The sequence below is a fragment of the Podarcis vaucheri genome (assembly GCF_965113315.1).
Source record: "Podarcis vaucheri genome assembly, chromosome: 9".
In the NCBI taxonomy this organism is placed as follows: domain Eukaryota; kingdom Metazoa; phylum Chordata; class Lepidosauria; order Squamata; family Lacertidae; genus Podarcis; species Podarcis vaucheri.
Window position 1 is genome coordinate 22,017,536 of NC_138767.1, and position 26,953 is coordinate 22,044,488.

General features: G+C 43.5%; 1 protein-coding gene across 3 annotated transcripts in view; it reads right to left on the reverse strand.

The window, feature by feature from the left end:
• Positions 1-26,124, reverse strand: part of EMCN (endomucin) — a 40,942-nt gene extending 14,818 nt beyond the window's left edge. Inside the window, exons 1-7 of one of the 3 annotated variants that reach the window (XM_082237083.1) lie at positions 25,959-26,124; positions 15,148-15,189; positions 14,436-14,465; positions 11,937-11,990; positions 7,882-7,977; positions 4,196-4,261; positions 2,435-2,542 (exon numbers count right to left, since the gene is read on the reverse strand). In XM_082237083.1, coding sequence (XP_082093209.1) covers positions 2,435-2,542; positions 4,196-4,261; positions 7,882-7,977; positions 11,937-11,990; positions 14,436-14,465; positions 15,148-15,189; positions 25,959-26,049 — 487 coding nt within the window. In that variant the 5' untranslated portion in view covers positions 26,050-26,124. The remainder of the gene's footprint in view (positions 1-2,434; positions 2,543-4,195; positions 4,262-7,881; positions 7,978-11,936; positions 11,991-14,435; positions 14,466-15,147; positions 15,190-25,958) is intronic. The other 2 variants (XM_082237084.1, XM_082237085.1) reach the window with 2 other exon arrangements.
• Between the last annotated feature and the right edge of the window lie 829 nt (positions 26,125-26,953).

The following is a 26,953-nucleotide window of genomic DNA, read 5'->3' on the forward strand; positions in this document are numbered from 1 at the left end:
ATATTAACCTCCAAGTTTTTGAGATGCTTTAATTCCTATATTTCTTTCAGTATTTACCAAAATAAGGCATATCAAAGGATTGCAACCTTACTATAAATTCTGTTGTGAATCGTGACCATTATATTTATTCCTAGGGTTTCCTTTCCCTCCATTTGTGAAAGGTAAGTTTGCCATATGGCCGAGAATTGAATGCCCTATAGCATGGTAGCAGAACATAAACTTTGTCTGCAAAGGCCTGTAAAACAAGGGTGTGGAATCACTAAAATACATAACCACTGTATTTTAATACTTTGTTGGAAGCCTCCCAGGGTGGCTGGGTCTCCCCAGCCAGATGGGTAGGGTATAAATAATAAATTATTATTATATTATTATATAACTTGCAGGCCTTACAGAGCTCCTGCTGCCACCCTTCCCCCCACAGCCAACAGTCTCATCTGCCCCTCCCTGATGCAACAAGGCTTGAAGAAAGCCTTCTGTTGGAACCAATGGAAGGCTTTTTCCAAGTCTAACTGCAGTGTGATGGAGCCATTTTCAGGATACTCATAGCTTCAGAGGAAAGGAAGGTCTTCCTGGAAAAAGCAGCAGAGGAGGGAATGGGTAACCATCCTTCAGCAACAAGGCTTGGAAAAAGCTAAAATGCTCACATTGGCCACATTCACTGTTGTCCTGGCCACTGCCATGTTCCCCTGAAGGGCTGACCAAGAGGAAGTCCAATCCTTGGGCTGCAAAAACTCTCCCCACCCTTGCTATAAAGCTACAGGTTAAATTGTTGGTATCTCCCGAGGTCACATAGAGTAGGTGAAGGGGACATTTGGCCCTCCATGTGTTGCCGAATCACAACTCCCATCACCCCCCGTCATTGGCCATGCTTGCTAGGGCTGAAGTTGGTTGCAGTTGAGCAACATCTGGAAGTCCAAATGTTCTCCAGACCTGACTTAAAGGATCTCCTGTAGCCACTAGACTGTTGCCATCAGTCAGAATAAGCACTACTGTGCTTATCTAGATGGACAAGTAATCTCAAGCTGCTGTTTATATCCTTGTGCTGTTAGGCATATCTGGTCAACAGTATCATGGTTTTCAGTTTGCCTTTAATGAGCAATTTGCACTGCATCAGTCATCGCTATAGAAAGCCCAAGAAATTGACAATGACTGGCAGACTTATTGAACTTGTTCTATGCCTCTTCCATGTCAACCTCACACTCCTTTGGGGGCTGTGAGTTTAGAGGGGCAGCTGCCCTATAAAAAGAATCTGGGAAGACTTCCAGACTCATTACTGAAAAATGAGGAGGGCAATATTGTCTGGAATAAGTTGTTGTTGGGCAATGAGCTATGAAGCGGGGGGAGAGAAAGCCTCCTGTTTTTCCCCTTCTTTTTTGCATTGCTGCCTTGCCTCATTCTAGCAGGTGGTTAACAGACCAGCAGATGGCATGGGAGACAGAGACCCCAAACCATTCTCCCTCCATTGTGTCCTCAAATGGCCCTTTGACTAAACAACTGCAGTCTTCTTCCGTTTGTTTCTTTCCCCCCTTCCTTTTTGGATGGCAACCAAATGAAGCTAAGCTCAAGTACGCTCCTGACTGATTGCTCAAAGGGGATGCTAAAATACACAAAGTATGTTTTTGTAATTTGGAGGTGGGGGAGCTCAAACAAGATCTACACTTTTTCATTTTTTAAAAATGACACATACGTATGTTGTTCTAAACTTCCCAATTCTCCAAATTATAGAAATAAAACCTGCTGAAAGTGGTTACAAATGAACCCACTGCGGGAAAGGTCCTTTATCCTGAACACCTGGAGCTTTCAGGAGGCATTTGAAAACATTCCTGTTTACCCCGGCATTTGGTGGCACCCCTAAGACTGTTGGATGGAAGAATATTTTTAACTGTAACTATTTTTAGATGTTTTAAACTGTAACAGATTTTAAATTGTTTTTACAGTGTTAAAATGTTTTTGCTTTGTTTTTGTGTTTCTGTTTTCTGCCCTGGGCTCCTGGGGGCGGAAGGGTGGGGTAGAAATTCAATAATGAAAAAAGGACAAAAGTAGAAGATCTCAAGAACTTAAAGCACAGACTGGCTGCTCCGTATGTGACTCCTGATTATCAACTCAGATTTGTAGGGCAAGCTGAAAGTTTGCTGCTTTGTATATATAATATCAAATTATGGTTTGCCACAAAGCAAGAAGGGAAGGGGAGTGGAATCACAGTGTGAATGGGAGAATGGTGTTCCTGTTAATCATTTATTAATTCCACACATTTTAATGCATTTACCCCACAACTTTCCCTACATGCAAAACTGGTTTTTTGAAGTGGATTTGATGCACCAGGGGGATAAAGCACTTTAACCCATGTCAATTGCTAAATTTTCCATATTCGCTGGAATCCCTCCCACAAAATGCTGGCAGTCTGGAGGTAAAATAGGAGACAATCTTTACTTACTTTCAGTTGGAACTTCAGTTACTTTTTGAAGCGTGTCTTGTATGCTTCTCTGAGTGGCCTTCTCGCTGGGCAGTGCCCTTGTTGTCGTCACTGTCTTGTTATGTTGATCTGTAAGGAAGGAAAACTCATGTTAAACACAAACATCACTCTAAGGTTTAGACTCTTGTCTAGGTAGGAAGCACTGCTTGCAGTCAGAAACAAAGGCAGTTTCTCTCCCTCTCTCTTTCTGAGTGCCCATTCCAGACTTTTAATAAGACACTGAGAGATCTGGTGAGATAGTGTGGAAGTGAATCCGGAGGGGCAGGGTAGAGGTGAATCCCCTCTTTGCCAGTCCACCATTATGACGATCACACAGGGTCCCCAGACGTTTAACGGTCTATTGATCCCTGTGCCACCACTGTGCTCGCTTCCCCGCTGCCACCAACCAATTACTCTCTGGTAAAACACTGAGTCCAGACAGTTGTTAAAAGTGAACCAACCCCCCCCCCACCAAGTTTATTGTACAAAAATTAACAAGTTTATGGTTTCTCAGATAATATTCCTGTCAGTATCTTAACCTTAGTTTCTTTACTGGCCTATACCTTCCTAATACCTTCTGACTGATTATCTCAACTGCTTGACTGACTCCTCTTAATAAATTCTCTCACTCTCTCACACCAGACTAGCCCAACCCACAGACTTATCTTCCCTGTCTCTTCTAATTCCAGACTGTTTTTTCAACCACCCTAACTCTAATTCCTCCAAAAAAAAACCCTCTGTGCTTAAACCTTATACACAGTTAACTCTGCCCCTTGGGTTCCCATTGGTTAGTCATTTTACAATTAGTTAACCCTTTCCTTATGAACCCAGTATGATGTCACACACCTAGGAGGGCAAACGCCACAACTACCTTCCTAAAATAACTTCCCCACCAGCTCCCATCTGTAGAACATTTTCCTCTACTTATCTGGCTGGTGGGAGTAGCCATGGCACATTGGGAGAGGGGAGGAGGGGAGATAACCCTATCTCTTCCCTGCCTCATCATGCTTTGTAGCAACATGCCAGGACAAAAGGTGTAGCCTTCCCAAGGGCTGCTGCAAGATGACATATGAGCAGAAGAAACTTGCCTTATACCAAGGTAGAGCATTGGTCTATATATAGTTTAGGTTTGTCAACCAGTATGGATGCTTATGCATTGGGGGTGGGGTGGGAATCAGTAAATGCATTATCCATAAAAAAACACAGCTTTTCATAAATTGTGCACATGCTGCTTTGTTTTATGGGTGCAAAGTTAGAAATTGTCTTTTTTTTAAAATGCAATACATCTCATCACAGCAGGGAGGATAGTGACCTGGGTGCCTATTTACTCCCCTATCCTGATGACAACTGCTGGTGGGCAATTTAGACCAGGCTTGGGACTGGATGGCTTTTCAAGCAGAGCACTCACCTCTGCAAAGGAAGGCACATGGATGCCCCAAAACCGACCGAAAGGACAGCATCCCCTGAAAGGTTATTCTTTTTGTTCCCTGGAGCATGCTGGGAGATGCTTTTCCTTGGACCCATCCCCTGCAAGCCTTTCATTGCGTTTACCCGACAACCAGAAGCTACAGGGAAAAATCAACCATAAAAAACCTCTGCCTGCATCTACTGCGAGGAAACTGAAGCTTTACTCAACTTCGCAGCACAGAAGCAAAACCGCTGCTATAATACAGTCATATAATTGTTTAATGGGCCAGTTGTCAACAGTTGATTATGAATTAGATTATAAAGGGGATGTCTTACCAGGAGTTGTTAGAGCCAAGTGAGATGAAGTCACAGAGCTCGGTGCTGGTGATTCAGCTGTCCCTGCTGATATTTTGATAAGATAAATGACAGTGTGTTAACTGCTGTTCTCAAAACATATTTGTCAAAGGAATAATCAGTATGCAAGTGTGGGGAAAACCAGAGTAATCCTGCAGAGCTGTTGTCTCAACATCCTTAGGTCCCTGCATCTTTTTCTTTAAAACTGTGCCTATTATTATTATTAATAATAATAATAGTTATTTATTTCATTTATGAATCACTTCCCAAGAGGCTTCTTGAGACGATTTACAATACAATAAAAACATTCATGAAACAATTACACATATAAAAGCAATTCAGGAAAAAAATCAATTTAAACAACAATTTGAAAAATCAATTAAATGAACAATGAATGATTTGAAAAAATCATGTTAAAAGAGGAAGATTTTCAACAAGTTCCCAGACAGACAATAGGGATGGAGGTTATCTGATGGTGTGAATTTCAAAGAGTAGGCCCAATAAAGGCCTGATTCTGGCACTTGACAATGGACCTCACAATGAAATGCTAGTTGTATGATGCCATCTTCTGCAGAATATAGAGATCAGCTGGGTGTGCAGAGGGTGGGATTATCTTTGGGGTGTTTTGTTCTAAGCACCACAGTGTCTGAATACCTGAAGAACGTCATTCCATAGGTAAAGGTAAAGGGACCCCTGACCATTAGGTCCAGTCGTGACCGACTCTGGGGTTGCGGCACTCATCTCGCTTTAGTGGCCGAGGGAGCCAGCGTACAGCTTCCGGGTCATGTGGCCAGCATGACTAAGCCGCTTCTGGTGAACCAGAGCAGTGCACAGAAATGCTGTTTACCTTCCCGCCAGAGTGGTACCTATTTATCTACTTGTACTTTGACGTGCTTTCGAACTGCTAGATTGGCAGGACCAACCTAGAAAATATAAAGCCTAGAATATAAAGTTATATAAAAGAAAAAAGGGCCATGAATGCCTTGGTTTGAAATTCTGATTTTCAGAGGAGAGACTTAGATATGCTGCAAAGCACATCTTCCCACAGCAAAATCTGCCAATCCGTCTTCAGACTATTAGTAACTTTTATTACCCAAGGGAGTGCTCAAGCTATTGGGGGCAGGCAGATAGGGAAGGAGGAGGATTTCCTTTGATGCCTGTTTAATTATTTAGTTGGTACACTTTTATCCCGCCCTTCATCTTACAATCATGGGGCATACTGGCCTAATTCACCTCATCTGGATTAATACACTGATAAGAATGCAACTATTCTTCAATTTCTGCACTCCTCCGAATGTCACAATGCTGTTCCAGACAACGAAAAGTATCAAATTCATCTTTAAAAAGTGTTTTAGGATAAAATGCATATGGAAAGGTATATATTGAGATAAAATGCATTGATACGTATCTAAAAAATGGCTTTGGTACATTTTTAGAAGAGTCCCAAATTGGTATGAAGTAGGTCTTACGAATGAACCCACCTGAAACTGAAAGGCCAGAAACAGACTGTTCTGTTTATCCTGACTAGTAGTGACACAGTTATTTTTTTAAAAGAAGAAACCACTGACTGCTGCGAGCTGATCTGGGGGGGCGGGGTAGTTTGCTGATGCCAGAAAGGGTGAATAGTCAGCAGCTGCCCAACACTTGCACAGTGCTGACTGAGGCTGCATATACACCATATGTGTAAAACACATGACTTTCCCCAAAGAATCCTGAGAGCTGTCTTTTTTATGGTTGCTGGAAAGTGTGTAGTTCCGTGAGCAACAACTTTTATGCCTTTGCTAATCCAAATGCTGCAGCACTCCCAGGTCTTTTCTACAGCTGTTTTCCGCAATGTTAGTGCAAAATAAATGCGAAGAACCCAGGAAAAGGTCTGCTGGATTAGACCAAATTCCTATCTAGCATCCTTTTTCTACAGTGGCCAACCAGATGCTAGTGGGAAGCTTACAAGCAGTTCATGGGCATGGTAGGCCTCGTCTGCCATTGTCCTCTTCTCGAAACCACTTGGAATGGGTGGAGAAGCTCAGTTTTGAAGCTGATTGTAAAATCCATCATCAATGGTATTGTTCTAGGTTGGTCTACTATGGGCAAGGAAGTAGTCAACTTCCAGCATTCATTCAGGGCACTACCATGAATTAAGCTGTAGAGACAGGCCTGCCTTTGCTTATTAGCTTTTCCTTACATGCCACAAGCTTTAGCTTTCAGTACAGGTTAATTATAGGTGGTTGTGTTCTATGGATACCCTCAAGTGAGGAACTTCTCCATGACCTAAAAGAAAAGGAGTCACATTTGTGGGCTTTTCGTTTTGGTTTGTTTCTATCCATTAGGACTTCTGCTATAAAGTGGAACGACAAAAGCAAAACAAAAGCAAAAGCTTCTTCATAGCCTACAGCATCAGTTCTACATCAGCAAATCTTCATTTGGTGCAGTAACAGCAGAGACAGACAGTTCAGTATTTTAGTGCTGTAGGTAAGTATAAAATAAAAGATGTGCATCCAAAGACTAATTGAGATGCCTTTGTGTGCAATTATTTATGGGTACATATATTTTTTAATGTCTACAGTATCCACAATAATGGACACATTCACAAACTAAAGCAAGGATGGGGAACCTGTGGCCCTCCAGATTTGGTTGGGCTACATCTTCCATCAAAGGCAGGCCCAAGACATTTTGGCGCCTGAGGCAATCCCTAAAATGGCACCCCCTCCCCACCAGGGAAGAAGGGGTGAGGGAATATTTACATCAGGAACAAGAGGGGAAGAAAAATCAACACTAGGATTTGCTGCACTGGTGGATGCTGCCGCCTGAGGCAGTCACCTCACCTTACCTCATGAGTGGGCCGGCCTTGCTCCCTTCAGCCCTGAACATTGGCTATGTTGACTGGGGCTGATGGAAGTTGGAGTCCAACAAAATCTGGAGAGCCACAGTTTCCCCATAAGACACCCTTATGCAGAAGGCTGACGGTAGCTATGCTTGAGTTATGCGAGAGTCAACTGGCATGACCTTCTGCAAAGAACCGAAGGGTCAGACTTTCCCCTTCATTAGGGGCCTTTCATATTCAGAGAGGCTTAGGTGTTGAAAGTTGAGCTGTGAACCCAAAAGAACTGCTCAAAAGCCAAATAAAATGTCTTCATCTAGCCTGATGCACCATGTGCAAGAAAATTGGGTTTTATTATCACTTGATCCCCAAGACTGAGGGCCAAAAACAGAAGAAAGCAGTTCGAAAGCACATCAAAGTGCAAGTAGATACGTAGGTATCGCTCCAGCGGGAAGGTAAACGGCGTTTCCATGCGCTGCTCTGGTTTGCCAGAAGTGGCTTAGTCATGCTGGCCACATGACCCAGAAGCTGTACGCCGGCTCCCTTGGCCAATAAAGCGAGATGAGCGCCGCAACCCCAGAGTCGTCCGCGACTGGACCTAATGGTCAGGGGTCCCTTTACCTTTTATGGTCTATTGGTAGTAGATTTCCAAGATTTCACATAGGAGTCTCTTGCAAATTCTGGGGAATTGAACCTGGGAGGTTTTGGCGTGCAATGTATGTGCTCCATCAGTGAGTCAAGACTTTCACCACAAACCAATGCCCTGCTTCACAGCCATGATGGCCCTTTCTCACCCTCAGGTATGGCTTACAATGAATTCACCAGTGAGCCAGAGAAACACAATACTTACAGCTTGCTGTGTTGTTGGGTGTTGATAGTGACCCATGTGCAGAGGCCTGTGTTGGTCGGGCTATTGCTGAAGAATTCGCAGTAGTTGTCGTATTACCTGAAACAATGAACACACATTTTTTTTCCTGTTACTCTTCCTCTGCCAAATAAACATAGCCGATCTGCGACACACTTATGGTTTATTGCTAACACTGCTTATGAAAAGACAACAGAACTCCCAGCATTCCATGCTGTTTACTTTCCGTGTTCCTGATGCAGCTCCAAGCCATTGTCTGCATATGTAAATGACACTCCTGTGGCTATACCTGAGCCTATATAAACATCCTTGTCACAGACAGAAATATTGTCCAAAGAGAAAGAACAAGGAATTCAGATCTAATTTTTGTTGCCCTGTAGAGATGTCAGAAAATTCATATGAAAATGAAACTGGGAGTGAAAATTGACGGTGTCCACACATTCATGTTCATTATTTCATTAGTCATGTTCATTCATTTCAATAGGTCTTCCCTGTGTAAACTTAGCTGAATGCCACCCAATGTAAATCACGTAAGTTATGTAATTTTGCCACAATGGACCAACTTCACCCACTCCTTGTTGATGACGTGCTTTATTTCTGTTGCAGGATGCTTCTCAGGGACTTCTTCCCTTAAGCTGACATGAATAGCATAGCTTTGGGCAGAAGATGGAACTGCTGTGGAATGGGAGCAGTGCTGCATGTGGCAATTACAGAATGGAATGGAAAATGCTGCTTTCCTAAATCTCCATTTCTATTAAAGCTTTGCACAGTCAGGTGCTCTATGATTTCAACTTCACATGATGAAATCACTGTTTACATGTTCTAGAAAGCATATGGGGATTTTAATTTGAGGGGGGAAACATGGAAGTGCAGTAAATTGTGCCCATATTATATGGGTGTTCATTGATTCATAGCATTCCCCCACCCCCATGATTAAAAAATTAATTGTTGTTTTAAATACCCACATAAACAGTAGAGCAGCTTTGAAGTCAGAGCTATTGAGAAAGCTACCTCCATCTACAGCTTCCATTTTTGCCCTCTTTTTCTGTCGCTGACTCTTGCAATAGCTCTGGGCTTCTCTATAAAGCAGGAATGATGATATTATTACCCACTTACGTTGCAGAGGAGTTGCAAAAAATGAATTAGCAAATGCCGCTAAAGCGTTTTCGAAAATGAAAAAAGTGTTCACCTTCATCAGAGTGCAGCTCTTCAAAGGGAAAACACAGCCTCACTCGTAGACAGTGGCACAGAATTAATCACTTCAAGAAGAGTAAATGGCACTCTGAGGAAATCATTCCAAACATGATTTGCTTTTTTACTGCCACACTGTTCCGGATGCCAGCACATGCTTTCCCTTTAAACCAGTGTTTCCCAACCGGTGTTCCGCGGCACACTAGTGTGCCGCCAGACGTTGCCTGGTGTGCCGTGGGAGGGAGGCGGGCGAGTCGGGCGGCGAGACTCGGGGCGGCGGCGGCGAGCAGCGGCCGCCCAGCGCGGGGCTCTCGCCGTCTGCCTGCCTGGCTGCCTGCCTGACGCGCAAACCCCCGGCGCAGGCGCCCCGCTTGTTGACACGGGAGGGGAGGGGGGAGAGGAAACGCTGCTGGTGTCGCTGCTCCTCGGCGGCGGCTCCTCCTCTCAGCCCGCCCTGCCTATATTTGCACCAATCCCCGCCCACTAAAGCATTCGCGCCTCCCAATGGGAAGCCTTGCCGGGCGGCGGGTGCTGCTGCCTGAGAGTTCTGAAGCCACGCCCACTTTCCCAGAGACTGGCGGTTCTGAGGGATCCAGGGCAGGGCCGGCGCGCGCGCGCTTCTTGCTGCCCGGGCGCTTGCTCTAATCCCGCCTTCCCTGGGAGGGAGGGATGGCGGTGGCCGCGAGCGTCCGGGGTGGGGCGCGCGCTGGCTCTCCCTGGCGGCCCCCGTGCCTGGCGTTCTATCAGTGCGCCTCCTCTCTCTTTCCCCACCCATCCTCCACGTGCTGCGCTCTAACCCGGAGTTAGAAGCAAATTAGAACACGCCCCCCGTGTGTGGTGTGTTTTTTGTGCTGCTCCTCTTTTTTAAGGGCTTTTTGGCGGCTTTTGGGACGGCGTTGAGGGGTGGCCGCCTCAGCTGCCGCCGTCCCTGAGTCCCTCGTTCTGCTGCCTCCTCCCACCCCGGCAAGGGGGAGGGAAAAAACTTTCACTTTTGTGCGTCCCTCCCGGCGTGACGCTGTGCGCTGACGTCACGGGGCGGGGCTTTAATGGTGGTGTGCCGCGAGATATTTTTCCGGTAAACAGGTGTGCCGTTGCCCAAAAACGTTTGGGAAACACTGCTTTAAACTGGGGTGTGTGTGTGTATGTATGCAGTTCCCTTCCCTTCTTATGCTAGCAGCATTAAGTGTCTAAGACTCAGAATGGAAGAAGATACTGGGAAAGTCAACTAAAATGATAGAGTTGAGCCAAATATTCCCATCAAAGGTATGAAGATCATCTAAAAAGAAGAGGGCTTGATTAGTAGTGGTAGCCCAGTTACCGAATGGCCTCCCCAAAGGGCTTCACCTAGTACCAACCCCACTATCATTTAGATATTAAACTGAAACATTTTAATAGATTTTACTGATTTACAGTACAATCCTATAAGCTAAGCGGGACTTATTCCCAGGCAAGTCTGCATGGGATTTCAGCCTTAACTGTGCAAGTTCTAGCTGGTTTGCTGTTGTTTGTTTGTTTTTGTTTAATGCTCTGCACCACCCTAATATTGAAAGTCAGGATGAACATGTTTTACACTAGTAAATAAATACATCATCTCAATTATATCCCACCTTTCAACCATAATGCATTGGGTTTTCTCAGGTAGGTTTCCCAGACGGCTCCGGATCTGCTTAGTTCAGGAAGCGAGCTTATTCCAAGTCAGACCACAGGCCTCTCATGCACAGTACTGCCTACAATACTGTTGTCAGAGACCAGGCTGAGGAGTACAGCTCTGATGAGGAATCGTGGGAACCTCCCCCTCCCCCTGCTCCTGACCAGGATCCTGAAGTTGCCCAGGAGCAATGGAACAGTACAGATTTGGAACAGTGGTTTGCAGAGGGGCATAGTTCTGAAGACAAAAGTTGGGAAGAACTGGGGGGGGGGTGGCGGCGTGTTGAACATCAAAGTGAAGAAGAACAGGAAGAGAAAGAGCTAAAAGACTCTCTTTCACTGGAAAGTGTCCAGCCTATCACTCCAAAGTCAAGGACAGCAAAAAAAGGACAGTGGTTATGAGATCAGGTTGCAAGAAGCGGAAGTGACAAGGGGGAAAGTGGGTATAAACCTTAATTGGAACACCTTCATTCCGAGAATGGCTGTGTTGTTTTGCTGTGATCATTAAAGACTCTTTAAATGGTAAGTGACTCTTTTCGCTTTGTCCTGCTTATCCACGGCCAATGGGGGGGGGAGCCATATCCCCAAAGCCTGACAACTGTCTAAGCTTGGGTCCCTCCACAGATGTTGTTGAACTATAACCCACATCAGGCCTGACCATTGTAACCAGCATGGATGGGAATGATGGGAGTTGTAGGTCAACAGCAGCAGCAATAATAATAATTATTAATCATAATCTAAGTCCACACCTACACCCTACATTTGAAGCAGTATTATACTACTTTAAACAGTCATGATTTCCCCCAAAGGCTCCTGGAAGCTGCTGTTTGCTAAAGATGATGAGAGTCATTGTTGTTGTTGTTTAGTCGTTTAGTCGTGTCCGACTCTTTGTGACCCCATGGACCAGAGCACGCCAGGCACTTCTGTCTTCCACTGCCTCCCACAGTTTAGTCAAACTCATGCTAGTAGCTTCGAGAACACTGTCCCACCATCTCGTCCTCTGTCGTCCCCTGTATGGTGCAGATGTGGCCAAGATATAGAATGTGTTCTTCAAACTTCACTGTAACTCACTTTCACAGTGAAACAGGGTTTTATGTGCAGCACCCCATGCGGAAAGCATCTGATATGGATTAATCAAAGAGCAGAAGCTAGAAGAAGAAAATCACATGCAAAAAAAATAATTCAAATGTTGAAGAAATTACCTGCAGTTTCAGCTTTGCTTGTGGTCGTGGAAGAGGAAGTGGTTTCTTGGCTTGCTATGAGAAGGGTAAGGTAAAGCAAAATGAGTTTTATTATTAAAAACAACCTAGTCTGCTTGAGGGAAAGGAGAAGGTTCAGATATGTTGACCGATGGTCTTTTGGAACATGGTAATATCTCATGGCAATATATGCTGCATTTCAAATAAAAGTTACCTGAAAGCATATTTCAAATATACCATGCCAAATGTTCCATCTCGCAGCATTGCCTGTCCCTTTTGTGCTTGTATTCGGAAATGAAGAGAGCGGTTTTGGTATATGAAACCGCTGTGTCTTTACTGTTTTAATATACCTTTTAAAAAATAAAATAAAATCTATTCTCTTCCTGAGCTCAGCCAGGCATTTGACAATTTTTATTGGCCTCTGAAGTTACAATACCCTTCAATTTCGCTGTACTTTATTTGAGAAGTAAAGGTCTTCATACCATGATACTTGAGGGACAAGCTACTCCTGCACACAAATCATGATTTAAGTAGAGAACCTGGTTTTTTAAAATTTGGAAAAGTAGCCCCAGGAAGAAGACCTTAGTGACTGGACAGATCTATTTGAGAGAAAGTGTTCCCTAAGATATCCTAGTTAACTGCAAATTGGTATCAGCTTTATTATGAAAATATGAATGGTGGGTGTGAGTGCATGCTTCAAAATTCACTTCTGGATTCTTGATCATTATCTAAAGCAGGGTTGGGTGAACTGCCAACCTATAAGATCAGCTTCCCACCCACAAACCCAAATATCAGCTGTATCAAAACGTAAGAAGGGCATATATACACTTAGAATGAAAGAACAAAGGATCTCTCGGCCCAAGACTTTGTCTTCAGTACCAGAAATGAGGTCATAGTTCTTTCACAAAAAAATCATAGTCCCCCACCCCACAAATTAGAGGCCTAATTCGGGGAGAAAGGCTGGTGCTATTTTTGAACCACTGGGAGTCAGATGTTATTGGTCATTAACTACAAATAACCCAGAGATCTACAAATAGTACTTTCTGCCTGGACCTTATCTGGAGATAAGGACTGGTTGCAAGTCAGAAGGCAGACAAGTGGGCTTCATGAAATCAAGGTTAGTAGGGCAGTGCCCATTTGCCCTAATGGAGCAGACTCCATTGCTCTAGCATGTTTCACTTTTGAATATTATATCTCCTCTTCCATTGGATTCCTCTCACCTCCACAGTAAGGAGCCTGACACTAATTTCCAACTTCTCCATATATATATATATATATATATATATATATATATATATATATGCAGGTTTTGGTGTCTTCGGGTGTCTTCCCGTGTAAGAGTCGGGGTGTCTGTGCGACGTTTCGACGAGGTCTCACTCGTCATCTTCAGGCTGGTGCTTTCGGCTTCTTGTTACTGGAACAGAGCAGAATCTGGTGTTTGAGTTCCTATAAATACTGTTGAGGGGTGTGGTGTATAGCCTCCAACGTTCTGGGCAGAGAGGAAGTTCCTAGATTAGTGTGCCTTTTCTTCTTTTGTTCCTTAATTACTTGAGGGATATCTTGAGTGATTTCATGAGTGATATTCTGAATACCACTGGGTGGGTCATTAAGTGTAGATTAGTTGCTAAAGCTTTCGTGTCTTGACCTCTTGAGCTTGTGAAGAGTTTTTCTGAGAAGATGGCTGTGCTGCATTTAGTTGTGCTCTGGCTTGGTTTCGTGTATAGGGGCGAGCTGTGGTTTTGTGCCTTGTGCCAGCCAGATCTGTGTAGGGATTGCAGGGGGGTGCACACAGATCTGGCTGGCACAAGGCACAAAACCACAGCTCGCCCCTATACACGAAGCCAAGCCAGAGCACAACTAAATGCAGCACAGCCATCTTCTCAGAAAAACTCTTCACAAGCTCAAGAGGTCAAGACACGAAAGCTTTAGCAACTAATCTACACTTAATGACCCACCCAGTGGTATTCAGAATATCACTCATGAAATCACTCAAGATATCCCTCAAGTAATTAAGGAACAAAAGAAGAAAAGGCACACTAATCTAGGAACTTCCTCTCTGCCCAGAACGTTGGAGGCTATACACCACACCCCTCAACAGTATTTATAGGAACTCAAACACCAGATTCTGCTCTGTTCCAGTAACAAGAAGCCGAAAGCACCAGCCTGAAGATGACGAGTGAGACCTCGTCGAAACGTCGCACAGACACCCCGACTCTTACACGGGAAGACACCCGAAGACACCAAAACCTGCATTCCTGTACCCGTGAAAATCTACGAAAGCATATATATATATATATCCATTTCGATCTGAAATGGAAACCTTGAAGCAAAGTCCTTGCAAATGAACACAATGGAAACCAAATGCAAAGGCATTTAACCCAATCAAGTGGACCCTTCAATGGACACTGAAGTAAGCTAAAAACGATTGTTTACATGAATTAGTATAAATGATGTGCAGTGACTTTAAAATTCCAGACAATTGTATACAATTAGATAGCTTACCTTTAGTTGCTGAGATAGTTGTGGTTGATCCTGTACAAATAACATTAAGCATTCATTGTTGTGATTTATCTTGCAGTTCAGATTAATGTTACACTAAACAGCCATCTTAATAATAATTGTTGAGAAGGGATTTCATAAGGCAGGGGACCTATGCTAAAGGAAGGTTGTGGGAGCGTAAAAGGAATACCTGGAGAAATAAAACAAAAACTAACAGACAGGATCAGTGATGATATGAGCACCCCAGATTGCAAGAACAAGGGTTTCTGAAAGTTAGCGATCCCCTGGAGTTCTGACAATCCTTGGGAATGACAGAGGAAGCAAGGCATTACATATTTACTATTACTATTACTCCTGTTATTTACATTATACCCTGCTTAAGGTGATGTATATATGGTTCTCTCCTCACTCTTTTATCCCCACAACAACTCTGTGAAGTAGGTTGGGAAGAGATAGTGAATACTCACCCTGGGCACGAGAAGTGATTTAAACCAGATCTTTCTGATCTTAGCCTGACACGGTAACCACTAAGCTGACTGCACTGGCTCTCATGCACCATCATAGTTAAGCCCAGAATCAGCAGGGACCAATGATGTGCTTTGCTGATAAACAGCAACAGGGGAAAAGTTGCTTTTTCTGGAACAAAGCCACTCTAATGTATGGGCCTGTTCTCAAGAGATGGTTAAAAATAAGACAATAAAGGGTTGTTGCTTACCAGGAGTTGTTTGGGCCTTGCTGGTTGTTGTATTTATGTCTCCTGAAGATTTAAAAACACACACACATAAGTATGAGTGTTAATCATTGTTCTCAACAATCTCTGTCAAATGAAGAATTAGCACTCAGAGGCAATGCCATGAAAGCAGAAGTCATTCTGCTGAGCAGCTGTTTGAACAGTTGGTAATGCTTTCCTTTGATGGTTTATTGATTAACCTTTTCTGTTAAAGCTCATCACTTATTTAATGGTATAAGGCGCTACCATTCCAATCACCATTTGGGTGCATTTCCCTATTATCTACCAGTACTAGAATGTGTTCGGGGCAGCTTGTTCATTTTGGGGGGGGGATTTTACAACTTTGATCTTTTCCATCCTCCTTTCGTTAAAATGTGGGCAGTTGCTAGTTGTGTTTTGCTGATATTCCTTACTGAAATTATGATGATTTCACAGCTACAGTAGGAGATACCAGGTTTGTAATTTTAGGAAAAGACCAGTTTGCAGAAAGAGCAATAGTTTGCTTCCTCTTTATGAAAATTGTACTCTCTCTCTTTTTCTTCTCCAAAGCAGGAACAGGAATTGGGCGGTGCCTTTAAGTGGAAGCTTTTTCCTGGACTTGCACCTATAAGCAGAAGTCGATAGCATGGCTGCATAGCCAAAAGAAGCTAGGCTAAACATATGGAGAGCTGGGCTTCGTATAATTTCTTTCCAGTAAATAGACTTAAGTGCCCCTGTTCTCAACACATTGACTTTGCTGTGCAAGGGGTCAATCCACTATGAAAAGCTTAATTATATGGCAGTTATTACAGTGTGAAAAGCAAATTATAGTAGCAAACCCAGACACAGAAAAAGCCATTGCCAGTGATGACAGGTCTGAATTTTTCGGTGCAAATGTGCAATGTAAATTGCAATCCTTATTGCAGAAAATATATAGCAGCACAGGAGGAGATGTTTGGGGAAATCACATAGGCAGAGAAAATTATGTGACATTCGAACCATCTTATTACTTCATGAATGGATGAAAAGGCTGGTTTGCATCTATAGAAGAAGCTGAAGTTTATAGGATTTTAAGCAACTTTAGTTGTGAGCCTCTCCCTTCAAGAGCGTGTCATTTCAGAGACTTTGTTTATTGTTAAGGCCCCTGATTTGTTGGGGGGCAATTTTTAAGTTAACATTTTAATAGCTTATTCCCTCTTAAATGATGTGTAGAGCAATCCTGTGTATGTTTACTCTGAATAAAGTCACACTCAGTAAGATGGGGGTTGCTCCCTGGTAAATGTAGACAGGATTGGAGCCTAGAGGTAGAGATGTAAGAAGGCAGCAATTCCTGTTCCAACCTGTATTCATCACAATCGGTGCTGTTTCTGGTCTGCTGCAGTTCAGTTTCTTCCAAATTGCATTATTCATCTCACTGTCCACTATGTAATGTAAGTTACTTAAATTAAGTATTTATGGAACTTCTATAACTTACATTAATTTCAATGTAAAGGGAACATCAATGTAGAAAACCCCCCCATAGTTAATTATGTATGAACTTAAAACAATTATATCAATGAATAACAATCGTAGCCACTTGACTGATTTCCATTTCTAACTACAAATGTCAACTGCAGATGTGAACACACAGACAACAGCAATGTCTTTTTCTTTTGCATAATTCTCTGATATCTCTACCTGAAGCTTTCTGCCCTGTTTCCCTATCTTATCAGGCTTACTATTTATGTCAGTAACCCTTTCCTATAGGTAGTGAAGAAATGGGCGGGTCTTTCAAAAACGTGGTCCCCACTTCAGCCAGGACACATCCTGTGCAATGAGATCTGCAGATGAAGGACGGTATGCAGATTTAATAAATAATAATAGTAGTAAGAAAGTGAAAGATAGCCATTTACTCTCCCAGTGGTGCCACTTGGACTAGGTGCCTCAGAGTGGACCAGAGGGAGAACTTTACTCCTATGGTCCATTCCAGAGCTCCAAATAAAGCTCTCCATCCATGATGAAGAGCAAGGATGATGAGGAGCAAGCTGATGACAAAGAGCAAGGATGAAGGAAGGAGGCTTCCAAGGGGGGCTTCATATTGGAAATGTTGGCAACACACACACAGAGCGATAGAGATAGAGAGATAGAGAGATAGAGAGATAGAGAGATAGAGAGAGAGAGAGAGAGAGAGAGAGAGAGAGGTTTTCCCTGGAAGGGGTAGCTCTGGAATGGTCTGGGGAGGAATAGGGTTGGCATTTTGATGTCAGCAGTATTGTGTGGATGCTTCAAAAAACCCCAACAACAATTGCACACACGAGCAGCAGAATCAACAATGAATGTCTGTTTAGGAGCATTCACAGAGCGGTTACCAACAAGTCAGCTATTTTGCTTAGGGATGGGACTAATCCTTGAATCCAGGTGAGAGGAACCTGTGGTCTTCCAGATGTTGCTGAGCTGCAACTCCCATCAGCCCCAGCAAGCATGGCCAATGACCAGGGATGACCAGGGCTCCTCATGCCTGCTTTAATTCAAGGGTGGTTCCCCCAGATGTTGCTGGACTGTATGTATGTATCTAGAAGGCTCATGTTGGGGAAGGCTGTCATAGAAATCTAGGAAGCTGTCTTATTCTGAGTCAGACCATTGGTCCTTTAGCTCAGTATTGTATACACTGACTGGAGGCAGCTATTCAGGGTTTTAGATAGGGGTCTCCCCACCCTACCTGGAGATACCGGGAATTGAACTTGGGACCTTCCACTTGCCAGGCAGATGCTCTATCCACTGAGCTATGGCCCTTCCCCTCATTTGTTCCCCTTATTTGTTACAGTGATAGAAAGATTGCCCGTCCTCTCATGGCCTCCTCTATTTAGCAGTCACCTGCTTATTCCTCCCCCAGCCTGTGCTTTTCTGATATCCCTTTAGCTGCAACAGCTTCATCTCTTCAAGCATTGAGAGGAAAGGCTCTCTTGGGCTGGATTCGGCAGGGATTTGCCATCCCTGGTGGAAGTGACTAGCAACATTCCCACGGAAAGCTTCGTGTGGGAGTCCGTCTCTGTTCCCTGATCCCAATGCAGTCACTTCCAGGAATGTGTCAGGGGGAGAAGTGCAGTGAGGGTGTGGCTGCAGGGAGTGTGTGAAAGATAACAGGATATGCTAAAAATATGAGCATTACAGTCGCAGCTGCAAGGTCAAGCCAGCAACACACCGAGATACGACCGAATAATGCAAAAAGAACACCGCCCATCGTTTGCTACACAACAGAAGAGCTGTTTCCCCCACTCTATCCGCTGACTTCTCTTACATGCGCAAATCTGTCCATTTTGGTTCTTCTTAGTTTCTCCCACCACCCCAGTCTTTAGCTAGGTTCTGCACATTTCTACATCAGTTTGTGGCATTTCCTCACCCCCCCCCCAAAGATCCTAATGAAATTCCAACCGCATTTTAGTGCAAACGTCTCCCAATATACATGTTTTCAATGCACTTTTGCCTCATGCACACATTTTAGCAAAGCAAATATAACGTATTTTTGCACGTTGTTTGCACTGATATATGCATTTCTGTGCACACGTTGCCCTATATCATGCATTTTTGTACAACATTTGGAGAAGTGAAAATTTCAAAGGATGGCTGTGTTTTGATTGGCAAATGGTTTCAGAACATGTCAGTTAGTAGAAATGATAGGGTTGCCTTTACCTAACAGCTTCTCTGCTGAATTCCTTCACACCATCACACAGACATGTTCGCGGATATGGCAACCTTTCTCCATATGAGGAACAGTTAGTGTGAACTGAGGTAGCATGACAGGAGTTATTACTGTGGTTCCAACTGTATCCCCCCCCCCCCGAGATGGCTGCTCGCTCCTGTTTACAGACTTATTTATGCTCAGTTTTCTCCAGAAAGTGAAAACTTGAGTCTAAAGTTTAGTGGCTGCTTGGACAAAGAGGTGATCTCTGGGCTCTAGCGTGCTGGCTTGCCCCCATGATTGAGGGGGCTGGGGCCATGTGACATGCTGATGTCACTCACGTATGCCATGTGACATACTGATGTCACTCTCGTATGCCATGTGATGTGCTGATGTGTTGACCACATGCCACATGGCTTGCGTGAGTGACGCAAGCATGCCATGCGGTGTGTGTGAGTGATGCGAGCACGTTGCATGTCATGCATGCCCAACATGTGCACGGTCGCTGTGGAATATTGAGGGGGCTCAGCCTTCTCCTTGAATTTTTTGGGAGGGCCCTCAGCCTCTCGGCTCCCCTGTCTGGGCTCATCCTGTGACTGCCATTAAAATGAGTCTTTGAACAACGTATATACTATACTGGGCAAGAGACTTTGGGTATAATATACAATTTACAGCATGGGAGAAGTTATGGAATGGGGATTTAAAATTCACAGTATGTTACACGTTGAAAGAATTTTTTTTATGACAATGATGTACTGCTGGTATTTAAATTAGCAGAAATGTATAAAACGGGATCAAATGTATGCTGGAAATGTAAGGAAAAAGAAGGCACCTTTTATCATATGTGGTGGAAATGTAAGGTAGTGAAAAGAATTTTGGGAAATGATATATAATGAGTTGAAAAAAATGTTTAAAGTAACCTTTTCTTTTTTAAAAAACCCCCTGAAGCCTTCCTTTTAGGAATTCTAGGTGCTGAAATCCCAAGGGAGCAGATAAGACTATTTATGTATGCGACCACGGCTGTGTGGATGTTATTGGCCCAGAGATGGAAAGAAGATAAAGCCCCTACCAGAGAAGAATGGCAGATCAAGTTGATGGATTATGCCGAAATGGCCAAAATGACCAGAAGAATCAGAAATCAGGAAGAGAAAGATTTTAATAGGGAATGGGAAAAAATCACAACTTATCTTATAAACCATTGTAAACAGTTAAAATCATTAGTAGGATTGGAATATCACTTGTAGTTTAATGGTGAGTTTTGGACACAATGGAGAGGTAAAAGGTTTTGGATTATCATAAAAGGTGCAGGAGGAAATGATTAACAAGAGAACCCACAAAGGGGAGGAAGGAAGTCAAGGAGATTCCTTGGAATCTTGTTTTTATGTTGTAAGTTGGACATGTGACAGTAAAAGTTTAATTTGAGAAACCAAATAAACATTTTTTTTTAAAAAAGAACAACATATGTACAAAGTACTCTGAGTGTATATGAACAGCTGCATCACACGTCAACATATCCTAGATCGGGGAAGGGAATGTTACCGTCAGGCGGCATTTCTGCTTGTACACTTTTATGTAATACATAGCTACAGGTTACATCAAAGGTTCTGGCTGCTAATGTGCAATGGGAAACCTCAGCACTCCTGCAGGGACCCACAGGGAAGATGGCAGCAAGGCAGATGCTCTACCATGGTCCTTCCCTTGTAAACAAAGGAACGTAGGAACCTGCCTTGCAAGAGTCCATCTACTGGTCTATCTAGTTCTGTCTGGGACCTTCTGAATGCAAGCCAGATGTGTTGCCACTGAGCCATGACCCAGGTTAGTCTGGGTCCTGTCCCCCAAACTATGTACACAAATGTGGAATATGGCACGTTACAGGACACTGAAAATACACACCTAGAACTTCAAATCATCCAGATGATGATTACATGTGAGCAGCCTTTGGTAGAAGATAGCTAAATGAAGAAACAAAGTAATGTCTGATGGACATCAATGAGGTAGGAAGGACCACAGGTTGGTGACAGAGCATATGCTTTTCAAACCAAAGGTGCAAGGTTCAGTCTCTGATACCTCCACAGAAAAATACCAAGTAGCAAAGAAGGGGAAGATGTATGCTTGAGACCCTGGAGAGCTGATGCCAGAGCAGACTGTATTGAGCTGGGTGAACAAAGAGTATGAGGCAGCTCCTGACATTGCTTTGCTTTGCCCTCCTGGAAGAAAAAGGGTTCCATTGCATAATGAATCCAAGCTCTTGACATCATCACTCTCTCTCCCCCACCCCCATTGAAATTCTACGGCTTATACTGAAGTTTATTTTGATGGATGGTCAGGGCTCTCTCTTCTTAATTAAACTCGCAGAAAGATAAGCTGCCTGAAATTCTTGGGCAGCAGGGGTGAGCAGCCTTGATGAAGGAGCAGAAGGGGCACTTCCACCACAGTCTCTCGCGCTGAACAGCATTCTCTGTGTGCAACTAGTCCCCTCAGCAAAGAATCACTTGTAGTTTCCATATAAAAGATCTACTTGTTCAGGTGAGCACACTTTGGCCAGCCCAAAGGATTATGGTAAAGCCATTTCAAAAGCTGTGGAGTGCTCTTTTTTGTGATATCCAGGGAGAGGGACTTAGGCTGAGGGGACAAAACAACAACACCAAACTCACCAGATGCCCTAACCTGGGATTTAGCCTCGTTCTTGTACACTGGAGTCGTGTGTTTTCGGGACCCAGCCTATTCTTGTGACAGTAACCTAATTTAACTGTTTTTAATTCTGAATTTTAAATTATTATGACCATTTTGGGTCCTGTGCTCTTGTGTGCTTTCAGGATGCAATCTCATCCCCGAAAAGTACTTTTCCCAGGGCCACGATCTCATGCAGGTCACATGACTTGCATGGGAATGCGGCCCCAGAAGATGGCATCCTGGTTTTTCCCTGTGTCGCTTTGGAAGGTGTGGACTTGGTATCAGGCAGCTTCCAACATTTTCTATGCGGCTACTTAGAATAAAATGGCAGAGATGACAGCCTGCTGCATGCAGAGCTTTGTAAAGGAAGCCCATGCTTGTAAAAAACATCTAGTAGAATGTTATACATGGCTATTAAAAGGTAAAAGGACCCCTGACCGTTAGGTCAATTCGTGACTGACTCTGGGGTTGCGGTGCTCATCTCGCTGTATTGGACAAGGGAGCTGGCATACAGCTTCCTGGTCATGTGGCCAGCATGACTAAGTCACCTCTTGCGAACCAGAGCAGCGCATGGAAATGCCGTTTACCTTCCTGCCGGAGCAGTACCTATTTATCTACTTGCACTTTTTGGCATGCTTTCGAACTGCTAGGTTGGCCTAGGTTGGCAGGAGCTGGGACAGAGCAACGAGAGCTCACCCTGTCCCGGGGATTCGAACCGCTGACCTTCGGATCGGCAAGTCCTAGGCTCTGTGGTTTAACCCACAGCGCCACACATGGCTATTATTGAATATCAAAAGCAATGACATGTGGGGATGCAGTTGGGTCACCCATTCTTAGCAGGGTGTGCCCTTTCTCAATATGACTGGGTTGAGAAGCCCAGCTAAGGATGACAATTTCAAAAAAACCCCACAAAGCATCAGAATGCCAAAAACCAAAGAAGGGTGGAAACTAGATAAAGGGAAATGGGATGACCATTACACAGCAATAGGGTGGGTATTTATTTTTGTTAAACAGTCATAGCATTCGTTTAAATGGAATATCACCCAAAATAACCATGTGGTGAGGCCCATTACATCAGCCTGCAATGAAAAGAGAGAGAGAGTAGCTAAACCCCTTGGCATTCAAGACATATAAATTAAAAACCTTGATTGGACAAAGCTGTGGAAAATATATTCAAAGAAGGAATATGTGTGTATGTGTGTATTTTTATATATATATTGCCTTTCAAAGAGCTGGATAATATCCCTAAATAGGTCAGGTCATTTTAATCTCTAATTAATGAAAAATATGGAAGATGCTACTAGGTCAACACAAATAGGATTAGAGTAATTGTGTGAATGGTTTTGCTTATTAGCAGCATGTCTTAAGAACTGGATTATTCCTAAAGTAGTTTTAATATTTCTTTAATTTATGCCAACAAGCAAGAGAAGAACTGAGGACAATGGTTACTAATTGCTAGGGGCATTGTCCACACAATTTAAATATCTTTATGTACAATTAGGGATGGGGTATGTATTTGCAAGGGACGCGGGTGGCACTGTGGGTTAAACCACAGAGCCTAGGGCTTGCTGATCGGAAGGTTGGCGGTTCGAATCCCTGCGACGGGGTGAGCTCCCGTTGTTCGGTCCCAGCTCCTGCCCACCTAGCAGTTCAAAAGCACATCAAAGTGCAAGTAGTTAAATAGGTACCGCTCCAGTGGGAAGGTAAACGGCATTCCCGTGCACTGCTCTGGTTCACCAGAAGCGGCTTAGTCATGCTGGCCACATGACCCGGAAGCTGTATGCTGGCTCCCTCGGCAAATAAAGCGAGATGAGCACTGCAACCCCAGAGTCGGTCATGACTGGACCTAATGGTCAGGGGTCCCTTTACCTTTACGTATTTGCAGAGGGGAAGGGGCTTGAAAATGCAAGCCCCTCCATTCAAATAATAGCACAGGGGTGGGGAACTGGTTGCCCCACTGATGCTGTTGAACAACAACTCCCATCAGATCCAGTCAGCATGGTTAAAGGTCAGGGATGGTGGACATTGTAGTCCATCAACAACTGAAGAGTTCCAAGTTCTCCATCCTTGGTGTAGGCTGTTCGTTTTGGATGTGGGGTGTCATGAAACTCAGCATTAGGCAGTTTGGGTTAAGTCACTATCCAAAGTTGTCATTTGGCTACCCTTCCACTCTGAACTCAATTAGGAAGAAGCTCTAATAGAGAAGGCCTGCCCAGGCTGAAATATACCTCCCCAACCTGTAGTAATTACTCACCAGTTTGGGGAGGGGGGGGAAAGGTGCAGCCATTGATTTGGAAGGAAGAGAGATACGTAGAAAATGAAGCATGGCCACAGCAGGGGAGAAACATCAAGAACCAACAGGGGGCACTTTCCAGGTTGCAGTGGGGGATGGTGGGGGGAATTAGATTTCATTTGTATTTAAAGGTAAACCTATCTTTGCGCTTGCTCTAGCTGAAACAATACATGAACCAACGCAAGTCATCTTTCAAAAGCCATGCTTCTCTGAATTTTGCAATGCAGTTCTGCAGCCAAGTAACATGTACAAAAGTGCATATAATGGGGGGAATTGCTCAACAAAAATGGTATACAGTGGTACCTCGGGTTACAGACTCTTCAGGTTACAGACTCTGCTAACCCAGAAATAGTACCTCAGGTTAAGAACTTTGCTTCAGGATGAGAACAGAAATCGCACGGCGGCAGCGGGAGGCCCCATTAGCTAAAGTGGTGCTTCAGGTTAAGAACAGTTTCAGGTTAAGAACGGACCTCCGGAACGAATTAAGTACTTAACCTGAGGTACCACTGTATTAGGCAAACTTGCATACAAACACATGTATATTGGCATAAATTAGCACTAAAATGCTTTTGATTTTTTAAAACAAATTAATAATGATAAATAAAAATAAGAAAGTGCACCCCACCCTCAAGACCACGCCACTGTAACTATCCAACCTCCCGAAATTTCAACACCTCTTGCGATGCTTTGACTTTTGATTTTCTTGAGGATTTTTTAAAAAAAGAGTTTGCAAACTGATGAGGAAATGTGGAAAGCTGAAGACTGGAAGAAGTGAAATTGACCAATCCCCCCCCCTACTTTCTCATAACCAGGACACCGAGCTGTGTCTGCTGCTATTGACCCCTTTCCATCTTGAATTGCAGAAGTCACACAACCCCTTCAAAGTTTAACCATGACATTAGGGCTCCTTCTTCTAAATGCTTAATCCAATGAGGATTTTCAGAGTATATGCTGACATGACATGGGTTTGAAAGCAGATCTTTCAATGATGATACCATTGGTGCCAACCTCCTTGTCAGCATTTTGAACAGCAGCAAGCCTGCCCAACAACATGGGTTATGCCACACCAAGCTTCTGTTTATTTCCATTCTAATGAGTAAGCCGAGGAAAAGACTTTGATCCAATACTTGTGATTACTTAGCAGCAGGCATTCGGCTACATGGTTAGTAACCATTCAATCAACTGGTCTATTTATAATATATCTGTGAAAGGGTATAGACTTTGCATCTTTTTAAAGGAGACAACTGCACAAAACAGCACCTTCTGCAAAAAAAACAACATTTCCTAGCGTCAAATGGAATTACTGTCTTTTCAAATAACAGCTCCAGTTGTTCTCTGGTTATCAGCCTTTGTTTTGCTTAAAAATTGAATACTGTGGACTGTAAAAAACACAACAATGCTGTACTACAGACTGCAAAAACGGATTGAATGATATACAATGATTAGAATCCAAAGTTAAAATAAGAGAGAATCCTAGATCTGCATAGTCCCAATGATATCTCTGTGTTAATCTGTGCGTTTATTTCTTATTCTCCTTGTCCCTTTTCCTTCAAAATTAAAAATTGAAAAAGAACAAAATTAGAAAATGACACTGCAATAAGGCAACACTCCCCTCTCAGTTTTACTCCTCTACCTGTTTCAATCTCCTTTGAACAATACTTACTGCTCTTAAAAGTACAGTACAAATATCTGCATGTGAATTCAGAAGCAATTTCTGCTACCTTCAAAGGCACTTAGTTCCTAGTAAGTGTGCTTAGAAATGCAGCCTTATTCTTTGCTTATAATAAAAGGTCTGATGGGGTTAATCTCCAGGTGGTATGATGTGTTCAAGGAGCTACCAGTTGTGGTGAATTAAGCTAAGTGACCATGCCTAGGGGCCCTATGTAATAGGTAAATAAATAAGATTTTTCTACCCACTCTCAAATACTAGAGCTTCAGAAGAGCTGACCAGCAAGAGATATTATTCTCTGGATACACTGAGATCCATAAGAAATAACCTTCTTCCTTCCTTCTCTCGTCATGCAATCAGCCAGTCCATGCATGTGTGGCAATGAAGCACTCTCTAGTATAGCCCAAGAAAAAGCAGTATAGCAGGCAAACCTTTTCCTAGCCAGGAACCTCTACTTGTCCCCAGCTGCTCTGAGCGAGCAAGCGAGCAAGCAAGCCAGAAAAGAGTAGTAAAGAGGAATGTACCATTACCGCGGACACAGCAGGTCAACAAAGCCACAGAGAGGAGGACTCTGCCCAACAGCTCCATAGTGCTTGTTCTCTGTGCTGCAGGCATTCCTTTTCCAAAGGCAGTAAAGCACCAAACTCTTTCCCCATATGAATGGCCACTGCCCAGTCCTGCTTATTTTTGGGAGCTTGATAAAGAACAGGAGGAAATACGACAGACTCCCTCTGGGAATTCAGATTTATTGTTTCAGCCCTTTAGCAGGAACTCCTTTTCCTTGGCAGGCAATCGTGTTTTTGTTACTACTTTAGTTTGTTCTTCTTCAGCCTCAGAGGTCAGGAAAGGTTCCAAAGGGAGCAGATCTTGCTTGAGAAGAGGACCAGATTCACAGTTTTTATATATCTACAGTCTATCTGTCTCTATCTCTATCTCTATCTCTATCTCTATCTCTATCTCTATCTCTATCTCTATCTCTCTCTCTCTATCTATCTATCTATCTATCTATCTCTATCTCTATCTCTATCTCTATCTCTATCTCTATCTCTATCTCTATCTCTATCTCTATCTCTATCTCTATCTCTATCTCATCTATAGCTATAGCTATAGTTATAGCTATATCTCTGTTTATCTATGCTCTAACACACCTTCAGTATGTCCTCATTCAGGTAACATGCAATTTCAAATTGATTTTTCTTCACTCCTCATATTATTTTTTATCATTTTGGGGGAACAGCTTATTAAAGCAACCGAGAGGAAGAAATAAGCTGAGCACTTCTGGAAATAAAGTGATGAAAGACAAGCCATCAGTTTGCTTTCCTGCCTTCAGACAAATTTTTTGTCTTCCTTTCCTTAGCCCCTGCCCTGAGGACTGAACCAAGAGGTTGGAAGGGAGCAAAAGTAGTTTCAGAACCAGATACAGTGTTACCTTGGGTTATGTACTTAATTCGTTCTGGAGGTCCGTTCTTAACCTGAAACTGTTCTTAACCTGAAGCACCACTTTAGCTAATGGGGCCTC